The sequence below is a fragment of the Tenrec ecaudatus genome, chromosome 1 (genome assembly GCF_050624435.1).
Source record: "Tenrec ecaudatus isolate mTenEca1 chromosome 1, mTenEca1.hap1, whole genome shotgun sequence".
Taxonomy (NCBI): Eukaryota; Metazoa; Chordata; class Mammalia; order Afrosoricida; family Tenrecidae; genus Tenrec; species Tenrec ecaudatus.
Genome location: NC_134530.1, coordinates 212,629,846 through 212,645,272, shown reverse-complemented (window position 1 = coordinate 212,645,272; position 15,427 = coordinate 212,629,846). Strand labels below are relative to the sequence as shown.

General features: G+C 40.0%; 1 protein-coding gene across 1 annotated transcript in view; it reads left to right on the top strand.

Annotated features, from left to right (window-relative positions):
* KCNT2 (potassium sodium-activated channel subfamily T member 2) overlaps nucleotides 1–15,427 on the top strand; it is a 486,995-nt gene that overhangs the window by 437,595 nt on the left and 33,973 nt on the right. The window contains exons 22-24 of the mRNA XM_075540516.1: nucleotides 4,420–4,521; nucleotides 8,228–8,311; nucleotides 9,475–9,603. Coding sequence (XP_075396631.1) covers nucleotides 4,420–4,521; nucleotides 8,228–8,311; nucleotides 9,475–9,603 — 315 coding nt within the window. The remainder of the gene's footprint in view (nucleotides 1–4,419; nucleotides 4,522–8,227; nucleotides 8,312–9,474; nucleotides 9,604–15,427) is intronic.

The following is a 15,427-nucleotide window of genomic DNA, read 5'->3' as shown; positions in this document are numbered from 1 at the left end:
ACAAAAGGTTTGAATAAAGTGAGTGAGTGTACTGAGGAAGTACTTTGGCAGGAAATTGAGGCCACTTAGGATGAAGAGTTCGCTAGTGTGTTTTCTTCAATCTTACTTATGGTGGACCTTCCACCACTGGCTAGCTTTCAAGTAGACCTTGTGCTTTTCTGTAGTGTAACTTTCCTCTCCAAATACAGAGTCCACTGCACCCTGGAGTTCATGCTTTGTTCTTGCCACCAGTCCCATCTCCCCACCAAAGGTCTACTCAGCCACTGTTGGGCTTCGGTGAACATCCGGTCTTTCCCTGCCCACAGCCTTTCCCTATCGTGGTCTCTCCTAATGATGTAAAACGTGTCTTATCGGCGACACCTGTCTTTGAGCTGGGGAGGCATGGTGGAAGTGTGCCTCCCTCCCCCTTTGTTTCAGGATTCCTCTCCTCATGGTTACCTTCTTTCCACCCGTCTGGGTTCTGTCTGCCTGAAGTCTCCTATCGCACAGAAGGGCTTCATTATGCATCCATTTACCCCAAACCCTGGGTAGAATTCCTGCTTTCTCTGTACTCCAATGTACTCTCATACCCTTTCAGATTTCATGCCTCAATATATTTTAGTAGGATTTCTTCTCTGCAACTATTATAGTAAAGTTTTGTCCCATTTTCCACTGAGTTGTACAGCATTGTAGTTTGTCTTGTCCCATAAAATGTCTCCATTCCTAATCTATTTACATTTTGTCAGACACATTCTAAAATATAAATATGATAATACCACTCCTCCTCTCAAACATATTTTAGTTTTTCACCAATACCTTTAACATCAATTAAAAAATTCTTCTAATGGCTTTAAAATACTGTGTTCACATATTCAGTTTTTACCTGTTCCAATATATACTATTATTTCAGAGAAATTATCAATAACACCATTTTACTCTCAAAAATACCCTTACATTCCAGATGAAGCCCATAGTGACTATTCCTGCCTCATTTCGGGTCTCCTTAACCCAACCTTACACTCAAAGTCTGTGTTATACTCTGGTGTAGTTGTACTTGAATTGCATATAGTTCTTCAAGTTTCACAAGCTCACTTGCTTCCAGCCCTTAGCATGCTAGCCCTCATGCTGTTGGCTTTCCCATAATATGAAGTGCTTTCCAAATGTTCTGGGAAATTTCCATGACCTTTTCATTCCTTTGCCCTGAGCTTTGAAGCCCTTTTGTATACCATTTCCAAATGCACAGGATAATTTTTACTAGGTCTAAGCTTTGATCTCTTCTAGCACAGCCCCTCATTCCTAAAAGAAGGTGCTAAATCTCCATCCTGCAGGCATCGATACATTGCTCCATGTGCCATTACATATCCTGACCCTGTTTTGTTACTTGCGCCACTCACAAACATGAGTTCTTTTAGATAAAAAGGACCTCATTGTGTTTAATACTGCCTGTCCACATTCAACATATAAAACATTTGATAACAATATAAGTATTATTAATATAGAACAATTGTGTTTATTGATTCATGATTGTTTATTATTTATAATAATTAAATGTTAATATCAGAGATATGTATTTCCAGCATTAAGTACAATTCAAATAACCCCTAACGATTCTAGCTTTTACCTGCCTTGTAGGGCAGTATAGAGCTTCCCTGTAGGGTTTCTAGACTATAAATCTTTCATCCAGAGTGGCAGGTAGTTTTGAGCTTCCAACTTATTGGTTCGCAACCAAGTGCCTTAACTATGTCACTGGAGCTCACTCCACACTAACACACAGTGGATGTTCAAGACATTTTTAAGGGATTAATTTAATAAATAAATAAATAGGTCAAGCCTTTGATCAATAGCTTTAATGATGACTATCACTGATGTCCTAACGCTGACTAGTATATTTTTCTTATAACCCTTAATCACCCTTCGGGTCTACAACTAAACTCACCCCATGATTTAATGCTCGGCCAAACAATATACAAGTCTATAAGTAATAACAGTAGTGACATATACACACCTTTGAAAAAGCAACCATTTGAGATGAAAAGGGCAGCATTTATCCAAGGACAGAGTTCAGAGGGCTGAGGAAGGCAGAATGGAAAAGGAAATAGGGAGGGAGTAGAGTAGGATATTTCATTGTGTGAATTGCAGCCCCATGATACAGGCACAAAGGTGGTCATTCTCTGTTGCCATGAGGTACATGCCAGACAAGCCCGCGCCCACCATCCTTCTTGACTCTGTTCGGACACCCGTCATTCCTCTCGTGGCAAATTCTGTTAGACTCAGCTCACTACATCATTGCAATAGCTACAGAGAGCAGCCCCCAGACAATATGTCTAATTAAAGGGATTCATTATAGAAGCTAACAGGGTATCACAAACCAGTATTAGTATCCAGCAAGGATACAGTCATTGGTACACAGCACCACCTCTTCAACCAGCAGCCAAGTCTCTGGTCTTCAGCCTCTCAGCCACATGGTCCCTCGGTCTCTTTCTGCAGCTGTGGGGCCACTCTTCTACCTCCTAATCTCCTAGTCTCAGCATGGCTCCTCTGTTCTGTCTCGTGTTTCCCTTGCTTCAGCCTCTGCTCTCAACCTGGCTGTGTATATGGTCTCTGCTCTACAGTCTCTGGTGTGTCTGCTCTTGGTCTCTGCCACTTCTGACAGAGTTCTAGAATGTGCTCTTCTTATGATGGCCTTGTGTTTGGTTGGCTTTCATTTCCCTCTGTTCTTCAGAGATGGTTCTAAAACACAAAGATAAATGGCTTTGAGGTATGGTTTTGGCCTCTCAGCATAAGACACCCCCAGGGAAACAAAGAGTGTGACTTGGTTCCCCCTCTGCTAAAGCAGAAACTTAATCTGGTCCAGTGCCGTAGCAGAAAACTCACTCCAAAATGAGATTATCACCTCAGGCATAGTGGAATATATTATGGATAGAAAGATCATCTTAAGGAATTGACTGTAACCCTGTTAGGGTTCCATATACCTTATGTGCAACCAATGAGATGAAAAATGTGTATGAATTGATGAATGAAAAGCTGATGATCTGCTCTGTAAACTTTGACTGAATTCACATGAAAAATTTTTAAAAATCTAGTAAATCTGTCATAAAAATGGAACTTATGGAAAAGATTCTGTTCTGTAGTGATAGAAGAGTATTCATTACCTACAGGATATGCACTCTGGGTGGGGTGGTGGGAGGGAACAGTTCTGCATTTTGAAAAGTTATATGAATTGGGAATATAATTAAATGAGGTAAAAATAAATTATGTGCATCTAAATGTATTAAAGATTGTTTATCAGAAACTTACATTTTGTATGTAATATAATAGGACTGAAGTAGTGTGTTCATTTAGGTGAATAATAGAAAGAAGCATGAAATATTGATGACATCAGGATTCATTCAGAGTAACTCATTAGATTTAACAAATGTATCCTGTTAGTAATTTGTTGGGCAAGGATAATCTATGTGATTAAAACAAAAAACAAAAATGCCCAAAAAAAAAGCCATGACCACCCTTCTCTTCCGAACTGGAACTTGACAGACTCATGCATACTTGCCTGATCAAGCTCTTTTTCCAGAAGAAATGTAATTCTTACAGAGATCCTGACTCTGACTTTTCTAGAAATGGCTAAAAATAGTCTGAGTTGTAGGCGGAACAAAGCTCATATTTTTGAACAACAAAAAATTGATTATCAACATCGTTAGTAAAATCTGCTGTGGCATCATATAATATGGGTTGGAATCATAAAATCCCTGTGATCTCTAACATGATGTAATGAACACAGACAAACATAGGGGTTCTACTTGTTACCTTTCCCTTTACTTCCTCCATGCATCACTAGCGGGGATGCTCTTGGTCTGAACCTTGTTTCTCAGTCAAGATGCATGCAATGAAAGTTGCTCATCCGGTTGTCTTGGTTTCTACCTTGCACCAACCTTATCTCGTTGTCCCCGGAGAAGCTCAAGAATCACATCCATAATCAAGATAAGCAAGCAGGATTTCCGGTTGATCTCCAAGACTGATTTGTTAATACTACTCCCCCACACTCATTCTTCACACGGGAAGATTAAGAGACTTCTCTTCAGAACCTGCAGATTCACTCTACGCGATATAGCTGCTTACTTCTACTGCCTCAACACACGTGAGGACTGACTTCGGCACAGCTAAATCTGTGTTCCTTGTAAAGAACATCTGGTAACAAAGGAAACCAGCACATTTTTATGGTTACTGACTGTTGTCAAGTACAAACTTCACTAGTCTTCTTTAGAAAATCCTCCTAACCATATCCACATTTATATTTGCTCTCATGTCTTCGTGTGCAGAGTCGAGATAATAAATCATGAACATCTTTTCTCGTGTATGGCAGAAGTGTTGGAATAAATACAAACGATTAAAAAGGAGAGAGAGAAAGAATACTTACTAAATTTTCTGTCTTGAATTTCTGAGCAGAAAGAACGGGAGCGAGGCTCTAATTTGGCCTTTATGTTTCGGCTACCTTTTGCGGCTGGCAGAGTGTTTAGCATCAGTATGTTGGACACACTCTTATATCAGGTATGTTATGCTTTCTCTTTCTCATGTGTATTCGATAAACTGGAAGTTTTAAAATAATGAATTCATTTCCTGGTTTTCACAGGGCTGTCCCCTGAAAATCACTTCTCGAAATAATATGATATTTTAGTCCATAGGTTAAGGACATAGCATTCCTATGAATTTGTGGTATGGAGAGCTTTTAGAATAACCTATGGAAATTGTTAGGGAACCTTGGTGGCCGAGTAGGTCACACATGGGGCTACCGAACAAAGGGTCAGCAGTGTGAACCAACCAGGTGCGCTCTGCGAAAGAAATGCAGCCGGTGCTCCCGTGAAGACGTGCCATCTCCAAGCACCCAGCAAGCAGAGCTGCTCTGCGCTGGGGTCACTGAGCAGAGGCGGTTCAGTGGCACTGGGTTTGGTTTGCTTTATGGAAATTACTAATAGGAATTATCGTGTTACCAATGCCTAGCAGTGTTTCTCTTGATACTTCACTACATTTCATATAGTACTCTAGTGATGTTACTAGATTAGAAAGAAGAGCTAGGGGAAAAAAAGTTTAAAATAAAGGTGTCACACCTTAACATATACATTGTTTGAGTAAAACAGCGAGTTGATATAAATAAACTGATAACGCAGGCCATTTTAAACATCTGAAAATATTGCCTACTTCAGAAAACAGACATAGGAAAGGATTTAGAACCAGTCGCAGAAGGATGAGACTTTCTGTTCTCGGAAAGACTGACACCCTCCGCACCCATAGGGACTATTTTCTCTGTCCTCCATGGCCACTGCATCAGAAGCAGCTCAATGGCAGTGAATTCGGACTTTTTTGTTGTTGTTGTTTCTGAGGGAACAATTTAGCTTGGCCTTGAGTGCCAAAGTTAAGTCATCATTTAAACCTGAGAAACTTGAGACATCCAGTTTTACAAATAACTCTTATATTTTCAATTCAGATTCCCTGGCAGAAACTAGAAAGCAATTCTGCTTCATACTTTCTGAGTCCAGTAATCAGCCAATCTCCAAGTATTTTCAGTAGTTAAAAAATAAAGATGTAGGGCTTTAAATTATTTCTTAACTTTTATTGCCAATTAGGCGGTTAAGCATTTTATAGTGCCTTTTTTTCCCTCTCTATATTTTAGGTACTTTCTTCTAAGGATGGTTAAAGGTTTTCTACTCACCATGGGTAATTTTGCCTGGGGGTAAGCCTCTAGCTATGTCAGGAACCATCTGCTGATGCCGATGAATGCTGGAGCCCACATAGCAAAGGACTCTAAATATTCTCCCAGGAAAGTCTTTCATCTAAGGATCCCTGGTGTCCCAGTGGGCTGAAGCTTTGATATGCTGCCTGTAAGGAATAAAATGTTCAAGCTCACCAGCCACTTTTCCAGAGAGATGAGGTTATAGGCTTCGATATATTTGGAATCACTGGGTCAGGCATAAGCAGTTTAACACTTGGCTAGCATCCTACTTTTATTTATTTGTTTAGAGTTTCACGGTTTTTTCGGGAAGTAATAGGTTTTTGGAGCAGAAAAAAACTCAGGACAGCCTCTTATTCATGGTCCAAGAACACCTCTCTGGCCCTTGGCCACTGCCTTACTCAGGCAAGTGTTAGAAAGCTCCTAATGCAGCCATGAAGTGCTCAGGAACACCCAGCTCTATCAGCAGTCCTCTTACCCTCAGGTGGTCACTCTTTTCCTGTGGGTTGGTGAACCTAGCCGTGCCAAGTGTCTTGATGCCCCATTCATAGCGAATTTCCTGTCTGAAGATGCTTGGCTCTCACTTGCCAGGAAGCCTACTGCCTAGTTTCCTGAAGATCTCCTGGTTCTTATTGCTGCAATCCCTTGCCATCTTCAGGGTTACCTCTCTCTCTCTCTGTCTCTCGCTCTCTCTCTCTCCTTGGTCTATGATGCTCACAGGGTACTCCACCCCCGTCTTTTTCCTGGTGGTGGTAGTCCTATTTTCTGCTTGATGATTTTAAGCACAGCAAGATGGCAAAATTGCCCAATCTCCTGTTAGGGTTCCATATACCTTATGTGCATGTTCAGAGCACCACAGGGACGCCACAAAATGAATTTGCATTATTAGCTAGCTAGCCAATCTCCTTGGTGGGTCACAAGTGCCTCATTTGCATAGTTCCACCCAGTCATTTGGTAGAACTCACAAAGTTTATGTCTAGAAGGGCAATATTAAGCCACTTGTTACATGCGCTCCTGCTTTTGCATTTGGGCTACTACTTTTACCCATAGTACTCTTCCGGTCTCATAATCCTAGCCAGGTTTCCTTCAAGAAACATTATCTCCTCTGGCTTCATGAATGTGTGCGTGAATGTATTAAAGCAGTTCTGGGAAATCCTCAGTGGTTATTAGTTCAAATACTGACTTTATTCCAATCCCTTTCTCTTTTCTATCTGGGTCTATGGTAGCTATTTTTACTTTGTTTTTATTATTCCTGTCTCTCGTTTTTAGTTTTTCTATCTCTTCTTCTTTGTACTGCATTCTTCATACTTTTTTAAAAAAAATAGTAAATCATTTATTAAATGATTTTAAAAGGATCCTACTTTTAGGGGTCACTGGTAATTCAGAAAAGCAAAGTCCTATTCTCAAGTGACCCATAGATTCATAGCCGCATAATAGGGAAGTGCTTGGGTTTCCATCGGTACCGCAGCAAACTGCCTCACTTTTCTCCTACGGAGTTAGTCAGTTCCAAATCCAAAGGTCCGGCAGAGGCGAGCCAAATGCAGAGTTCACAGCCAGAAGTCAAAAATGTCAAAAAGTCAAAGCAGATCTTCTTTCTTCTACCAAAATTCAGTCCAGAAACTGGGGTTTGGTTTCCAGGTGACATACTAAGTGTTAGAATTATATGGTGGTACTAGCCTAAATCCCCATTCAAAGAAAACAAAGGGTGGTGTCTTCAAAGGTAGAGTCTAAAGATGCCCCCAAGGGACAGGGTGTGACTTGGTTTACACTGCTTCTACAGTTAAATCTTAATTCCACCCTAATCCTGCTCATTAGTATAGTAGAGAACACCCTCCACAATGGGATTATAGCCCCAGGTGTCGAATTTAAAATTGCAATACATTATATAGGAATTATGGTTGGTCATATTAATGGAGTGCAATTCAGTCTAATGTTGCACATCTCAACGCTTTCTAAAATGCCATTCAATTCCTCTGGACTGATGAAAAGGGTTGGGCCTTTCCCCTTATTTTGTGATGCAAGGAGCAGGGTTAAATTTTTGAAACTAGCTATCAGTGAAGAAACAAGGACCCCACAAACTAGCAGATGTATTTTAAAGGGATTATAGCATTTTAAAAGTAATCCCTAAACCACACAATGCTATTCTGTCCATTTGCCACTCCTAACTCAAGGTGATCATTTCACAGGATGTGCTGATAGTTGTTACATGTAGTCATACAAGCTATTTGCATTCATTGAAAATGTGTTGTGATTGTTGTTTATTTGGAGCTTAGGAAAAATTGAAGAAATGCTAAGCCCTGTTATGTATCTATTTTGATCAAAATGTCAGAAATTTATATGTGATAATTATTCTCTTTATTTCATTATGAACTTATTTTGGACAGTGAGAAGATAACATTTTATGTCCTTTCTTATTGAGACTTACTATATCACCAGAAGTAATTTATTAAAAGTTGTAAGGCTCTCACTATCTTAGAAATTACATACATTATGTCCACATAATAAACACACCCTTCATTTATCTTGCAGTCTTTTGTGAAGGATTACATGATTTCTATCACCAGGCTTCTATTGGGACTGGACACCATCCCAGGATCGGGGTTTCTTTGTTCTGTAAGTTAACAATTTCTGGATTAAATGATTGCTATGCTAGAAGTCTCTGAAATCCATGCATGTGGTACTTTATTATTAATTCATCCACGGTCAATGTAAACAATATCATGTTCCACAAAATACTTCAGAGGTTGGACATCATTTCTACGTACAGTTTGTCTTAGTTCTCTAGTGTGTACATGCTCCTTTAGCTAACTTTTCTGTGTCATAAGTATTTTTCTACTGTGAGCCCAAAATATCGCGTGTGAGTTTCAGTTTTATATTTAAATTTTCAGGAAGCAGCTCAGAAAGTTTAACCCCATTTTTTTAAACTTGTCTGAGTGGATTTAATAAAATGTCTAGCTAACAGTTCAAGACCAGAGCATGTACACTGGTGCAGATAAGAGCTCCCAACACAGGGAATCCAGAACAGATAAACCGCTCAAGACCAATAATGAGAGTAGTGATACCAGAAGGGTAAGGGAAAGGTGGGGGGGGGGGAGAAAGGGGAACCAATCACAATGATCTATATTGAACCCCCTCCCAGGGGGACGCACAACAGAAAAATGGGTGAAGGGAGACTTTGATCAGTGTAAGACATCAATAAATAATAATGATTTATAAATTATAAAAGGCTCATGGGGAGGGGGAAAATGAGCTGATATCAAGGGCTTGAGTAAAAGGAAAATGTTTTGAAAATGATGATGGCAACATATGTACACAATAGATGAATGTATGGATTGTGATAAGAGCTGTAAAAGCCCCCAATAAAATGATTTAAAAAAAAGAAATCACATCTCTTGCCTTTCAGCCCCAGGTGTGAGTTACTCTTTTTTTATGCTGGAGTGTCTCTTGCATGTTAAGCTTTCTAGCATCTCCAATCCTCCAATGACTAGTAGCAGCCTTTAGTTACTGCAACTTTCTCCACCTGTTCTCCAGTGTCTTGCAGTTGATCATCAGTGCCCTGGTCCCTACCCATATTAAACTCAGTGTTCTCCTGCCACACATTGAGTTCTCAGTTCCTTGTTTGAGTGGCCTGTGGGGAAATACTGAGGTAGAATGTGACAAATATGTTATTCCAAGGATAAGAACTTAAGAAATTTCATTTCGAGATCTCAAAATATTTATAATGTCTGCCTTTAAGAAATAAAAATGAGTATGCAAATAATCTGTGCATATTACAGATGAAAATCACTGAAGATGATTTATGGATCAGGACTTACGCCAGACTTTATCAGAAGCTGTGTTCTTCTACGGGAGATGTTCCTATTGGAATCTACAGGACTGAATCCCAGAAACTTACCACATCTGAGGTTTGGAAATACCAAAATGTTTCTACTCTGATATTTACTTTGGTTAAATATGGGCATTTGCTGTATTGATTTGTATGCTTTGAAACTACAGAGTTTTTGGAAACATACAGTAGGAGTGAAAAATAATAGTGTTCTGAGCTCATTGTATGTCATGTCACAGAAGAAGAAGAAAAAGCCATTATTTATGCTTTAAATTTTGCCAGCTCTTTGCAAAATATTTTGGGATAAGGGATTAGTATAGACTATTATACTTTATGGATTTAGAATATGGATGCTTTTTATAGATCTAGGATTTGTCATTTCCTGGTGATTTACAAAAATTTATTCAGATACATACATAAATCAAGCAATTTAGCTTCTTTCTTTTTATCTATCCATCATCTATTTATTTATTTGTTTGTTTGTTTGTTTATGCAGTATATAGCTTTCTAATCTACTCCCTGACTCCAAATACTAGCATTTGGGAGGAAGTAAAGTTAAGAGTAGTTAATAAGTATGGAGACTCACAATTCACACTCTCTACATGGAAGATCAGAAAGCCCAGTTGGCACAGTGGGTTGCCTGTTCAACTGCTAACCACAGATCTGCAGTTAGAAACCACCAGATGCTCCACAGCAGAAAGATTAAGTATTTTATCCCCATAAGGATTTACAGTCTTGGAAATTCACAGGGCAGTTCTACTCTGTCCTGTAGGGTCACTATGAGTCACATCGGCTTGATGGCAGTAAGTTTGGTATTGTTTTGGACATGGAAGGTCACTTAAGTCAAGAGCAGTGCCCCAGCTCCCAGAGAAAAGCTCCACGATTTTAAAGGCAACATAGAGCATGCCAATGTAAAACAGAATTTCTCATGCTAGTCTAGCTAGGAAAGAGCCCTGGTGGCGTAGTTGGGTACACATTGGGCTGTTAGCCACAAGGTCAGCAGTTCAAAGCGACAAGCCATTCCATGAGAAAAAGAGGCAGCTTTCTACTCCTGTAAAGATTTAGTCTCGGAAACACATGAGGCAGTTATACCCTGTCCTGTAGGGTCACTGTGAGCTGGAATCAACTTAATGGAAGTGACATTGAGAGATACATAACTGAAAATGTATCCACATTTGGACATGGTCATGTCACATAGTTGTCCTGGTCATGTTGCTGAGCATTTATAAGTTTTTAGTAAAACATCACTTTTTAAAATTAAAATCTTGCAGAATAAAATTTTTCACACATGTATGAGACTATGAATCTACATAAAGTTGCATCATATAAATAACATGGTATATTCTTATGGGGTTTTGATTTAAAAGTTACCCCAATGTTATTTGAATTTTTGTCAACCTTACCTTCTATTGATCTTATTAAATTTTCTTCAATTATGAGGCTGAAAGAGTCTTTGGAGCATAGTGATTCATACTTGGCTGCAAAGTGAAAGGTCAGTGGTTTGAACCCTTGCTATTCTGCCCTGGTGGTGTGGCAGGTTATAAGTTAGGCTGCTAACCATCCATCCAGCAGTTCAATCTCACTAGCCTCTCTGCAGCAGATGGATGAGGCTTTCTGCTCCTGTAAACATTGGACACCCACAGGTACAGTTCTCCTCTGTCCTACACCATCTCTATTAGTCAGAATTGACTTAAAGGCAATAGGGATGAGGCTCATATCAGCCCTAATATTGTAGTAACCTATGGAATCAACTTCAATTGTAATAAAAATTTCAAATCTTCTGGGAGGAATGAAGGTCTGTATGTAGAATACAGAGCCATCAGGTGGTATGATAGGTTAATGCCCTTGGCCCCTAATAAATAAGTTGGAGGCAAGAGTACTAGAATTGATTTTTGTTCCCTTGTCAAAATTGATATTTTGTCACTTACATAAGTAGATATAGAGGCCAGCAGGAAAGCATTCAGTTTCCCTCAGCTGTTTTCTGGTAGATTCACTGTAGCCACAGGGATGCTACATGCAGCTTTCTGCCATACTACCTGCTGAATGTGAGCCCTTCCTGGACTGTGACCCTGTGGTTCACTCCACAGGAAGTAAGAGCAAACCACGGGACAGTGAGAACGACTGACAAGAGAAACTTTCCTGATGCGCAAATACATAACATGGCTTGGTCAGGTATGCATAAAAATCTTAAAGTATTAGGTAGGAAAAAAAACCTATTCCTTGATTCCAAATTAGGAGAGGATGTGTACTTTCACACATGAGCAGCTAAGCATTTCTAGTTTGAATCTGGTAAGCATAAAGATCTCCAATAGCATCGCATTACAGTGTTCTTGTGGGATATGTCAATTTGGAAGTAGAAAATTGTGTTCTCGGTGTCGTTCTCATTCGTGGCAATCATTTTGCATTATTAAAGGGCTGTGTGGTGTGCTGTTTACGTCATAGGTAGGCGAATGAGAACTGAGCATTTGTTTAGACATGGAGTAACAGTTCACATTTAATTTTCCATCACAAAGATCAACCCAATATACTGCTAAGTTTCCAAACCTCTAGCTCATATAGAAAGCACATACCTTTGGGCAGCTAACATGAAACCAAGCTAAATAAAAATGACCCCTTCTATGTTCCTGTATATACATTCTCCTCAGTTATTAACATGATGGGGATCCAAAGACCATGGCATTATGTGAAATTTAAAATTATATAAAACAATGTTGTGTGAAATTGTGGGATAACCACATCGCAAAAAATAGAGGATAAACTCATCATCACATAAATGCCAAATTGTGCGATTATGCAACTGCCAGATTACATGACTGAAGCATCATTGAGAATGCTGGCTCTGCAAAATTGAAATATGACTTAAGCCATCAAAACTGAAAAAAAAACAAGCTCACTCCTAAAGAATTGATTCCAACTCATAGTGGCCGAATAGGACAGAGTCACACTGCCCTGTGGGTTTCTGAGGCTGCAATATTTGATGGGAGTGGAAACCCTTGTCTCCCTCCTGTAAAACAGTGAGAGGTTTTGAGCTGCTGACCTTGTGGTTAAAAACCAAATATGACTCTGTTGGTAAGTATTGGACTGTTAACTGCAAGGTCTAAGGTTCAAATCTGCTACTCACTCTATGGGGGGAAAGATGAGACTGCTCTATGAGAGGATGTTAGCCTCAGAAACCCTGTAGATAGTCACAATGAGTCACTATCCACTGGATGGCATTGGTTTTCAAAGCTAGTATTATTCTTACTTAATATCTTGGCATAGATTAATGCCAGATGTATATACAGATTTTTTTATAATATCATAAATGCAAACATGTCAGATAACTATATAGTTGATAAATGAGGAGTAGGGTGTGTGTGTGTGTGTGCGCGTGTGTGTGTTGTTAGGTGCAATTGAGTTGGTTCTGACTCACAGTGACCATATGTGCAACAGAAAGAAACACTGCTCAGTCCCACAGCATTTTTACCATTGTTCTTATGTTTAAGCCCATAGTTACAGACATTGTGTCAATCAACATTGTCAAGGTTCTTCCTCCTTTTCACTGTCCCTTTATTTTACTAAGCGTGATGTCCTTTATCAGGGGCTGCCCTCTCATCATAACCTGTCCAAAGTATGTGAGAAGTCTCAACATATTTGCCTCTAAGGGACATTCTGGCTGTACTTCTTCCAAGACAGCTTTGTTTGTCCTTTTGGAAGTCCATAGTACTTTGAATATTCTTCACCAGCACTAATATTGGAATTCATTACTCTTCTTCAGTCTTCATTATTTAATGTCTGTATTAGTCTGGGTACTTCAGAGAAACAGATCCACAGAAAATCATGTATAAGAGAGAGTTTTATATAAAAGTTAAGTTTGCATCAAGAAAACATCCCAATACAGTGCTGCCCAAGCCCACAAGTCCAACATTAACCCATATATCCAACACCAATCCACAAAGTCCTCCTCCATCTCACAAAACAGATGCAATGAAGCTGACTGCAGCAGGAAAGCTGGGTCAGTTAATGTGTAAGCATCTCAGCACTGGCAGGGATCTCCACGTGGGTGTTTCAGCATTCAGGGATGCATCGGGGTAGGTCCTTTTGGCTTCTCTTTGGGGATGTCTTTTAGGAAGTCAGCCTTGCCAGCTGAAGTAGGGAACTGCTAAGGCAGCTGCACTCTTGTGCGACCTCCACAGAGCAAGATACCCAAGAACTAGAAAGGCGAGGCTCTCCAAGCCATTTATTTCTCTGCCCTTCAATTAACCCCACATGTGTTTATTGGCCAGGTTGGCACAATAAACTAACTAAATCAATGTCCAACTTTCACAATGGTATGAAGTGATTGACAATTTCATGGCTTGGGTCAGGCCTCAAAGTCCTCAAAGTCGGATGTGTTGTAGTAGTCAGTTCAGACTCATAATGGCTCCAAGTACAACACTACTGGCTGCAACTAAGCAACACTGGCCAGCCTGTGCCATCCTCACAATTGTTCTTATGTTTGATTCCATTGATGCAGCCACCCACTGTGTCATTCCATCTAATTGGAGGTTGTCCTCTTGCTCGTTGCCCCACCATCTTACTAAGCAGAATGCCTCTCTCCAGGGACAGGGCTCTTTTGACATGTCCAAAGTACTTGAGATGAAGTCACGCCATCCTTGCCATAGGGCCATTGTCCTTCTTGCCTCAGACCTTGACATAGAGTAATGTTAGAGGCATATAGGTTGTAGTTGGGATAAATTAGTAAAAAAAAAAAAAGCCATAAATCTTTATAGAGTTCAAAAAAAAGGTTGGTTCTAACTTTTCACCTCATTTTGTAGCTTGTCTTCAGTATCTTCTCATATTCAGTATGTAGAAAAAAAGATTAGTGTACTAGACAGAACAAGGAAGGCGTCCTGGTGGTGGCAGAGTGGTTACACATTGATCTGCTAACCTTCAGGGCAGCAGTGGGAATCTGCCAGCCATTCGGGAGGGGGAAGACGATGTTTCCTATTCCCTTAAAGGGGTACAGTCTCAGAAACCCATGGAGGCAGTTCTACCTAGTCCTGGCGTGGTGCTGTGAATTGCTGTGACTTGATGGCCGGAGCTTGGTTTTGCTTTGTGACTGTGAGGGGAGAGGAAGAAGCACTGAATATTTTAGAACTCATCATTGAAAAGGCCAATGATGATAGGCAATGTTCATCATCCATATCTCCAAAATTATTTATAAATTACCTGGAGGAGGGTATCACAGTTTTTCTGCTGGAAGGAGAATTCTCTCTCTCTCTCTCTCTCTCTCTCTCTCTCTCTCTCTCTCTCACACACACACACACACACACACACACACACTCATATGCACATGCATGCGTATGTACACACATACACTTGCACACACACACACACTCGACCAGAGTAAATAAACTGGAAATGTACACAATATCTGGAAAAGCAGTTCTCAAAGTAGATTCAGCTCTATCTGCCCCTTTTTACCAAGTTGCATAGCACTGTGTCAGAAGAGTATTTAAGTATTTAAGAGTATTTTTGTAAACACTAAATTCTTTTCATTCAAGCAACAAATATGGGATGAGCAAGAATCCATGCTAGCTCAGAGGAGATTTTAAAATCTCAAATCCAAAACGGCTAGTGAACACGTTTGAAGGCAAAACCTGACCTGACTGACCTGTAGGGAGATTATTGAAGGAGCCCACTGAGCATAGTTCCCCCAATCCTCCCGCTGCAAATGCTGAGACTTGAGGATCAAGTCACAGCTCAGCTTGAAGCTTCTCATTCTGCCCAGATAAGCAACAGGGTTGGGGAGATAAAAATTCAATTCAGGGCTGGGGAAACTGGCTGGTGCCTATTAAATGTCCTTAGACATTGTGCCAGAAATTCTTCAGCTGACCGTGACTCAAGTGATTCACCTGTACACTGGAGTATACAACTGGTTA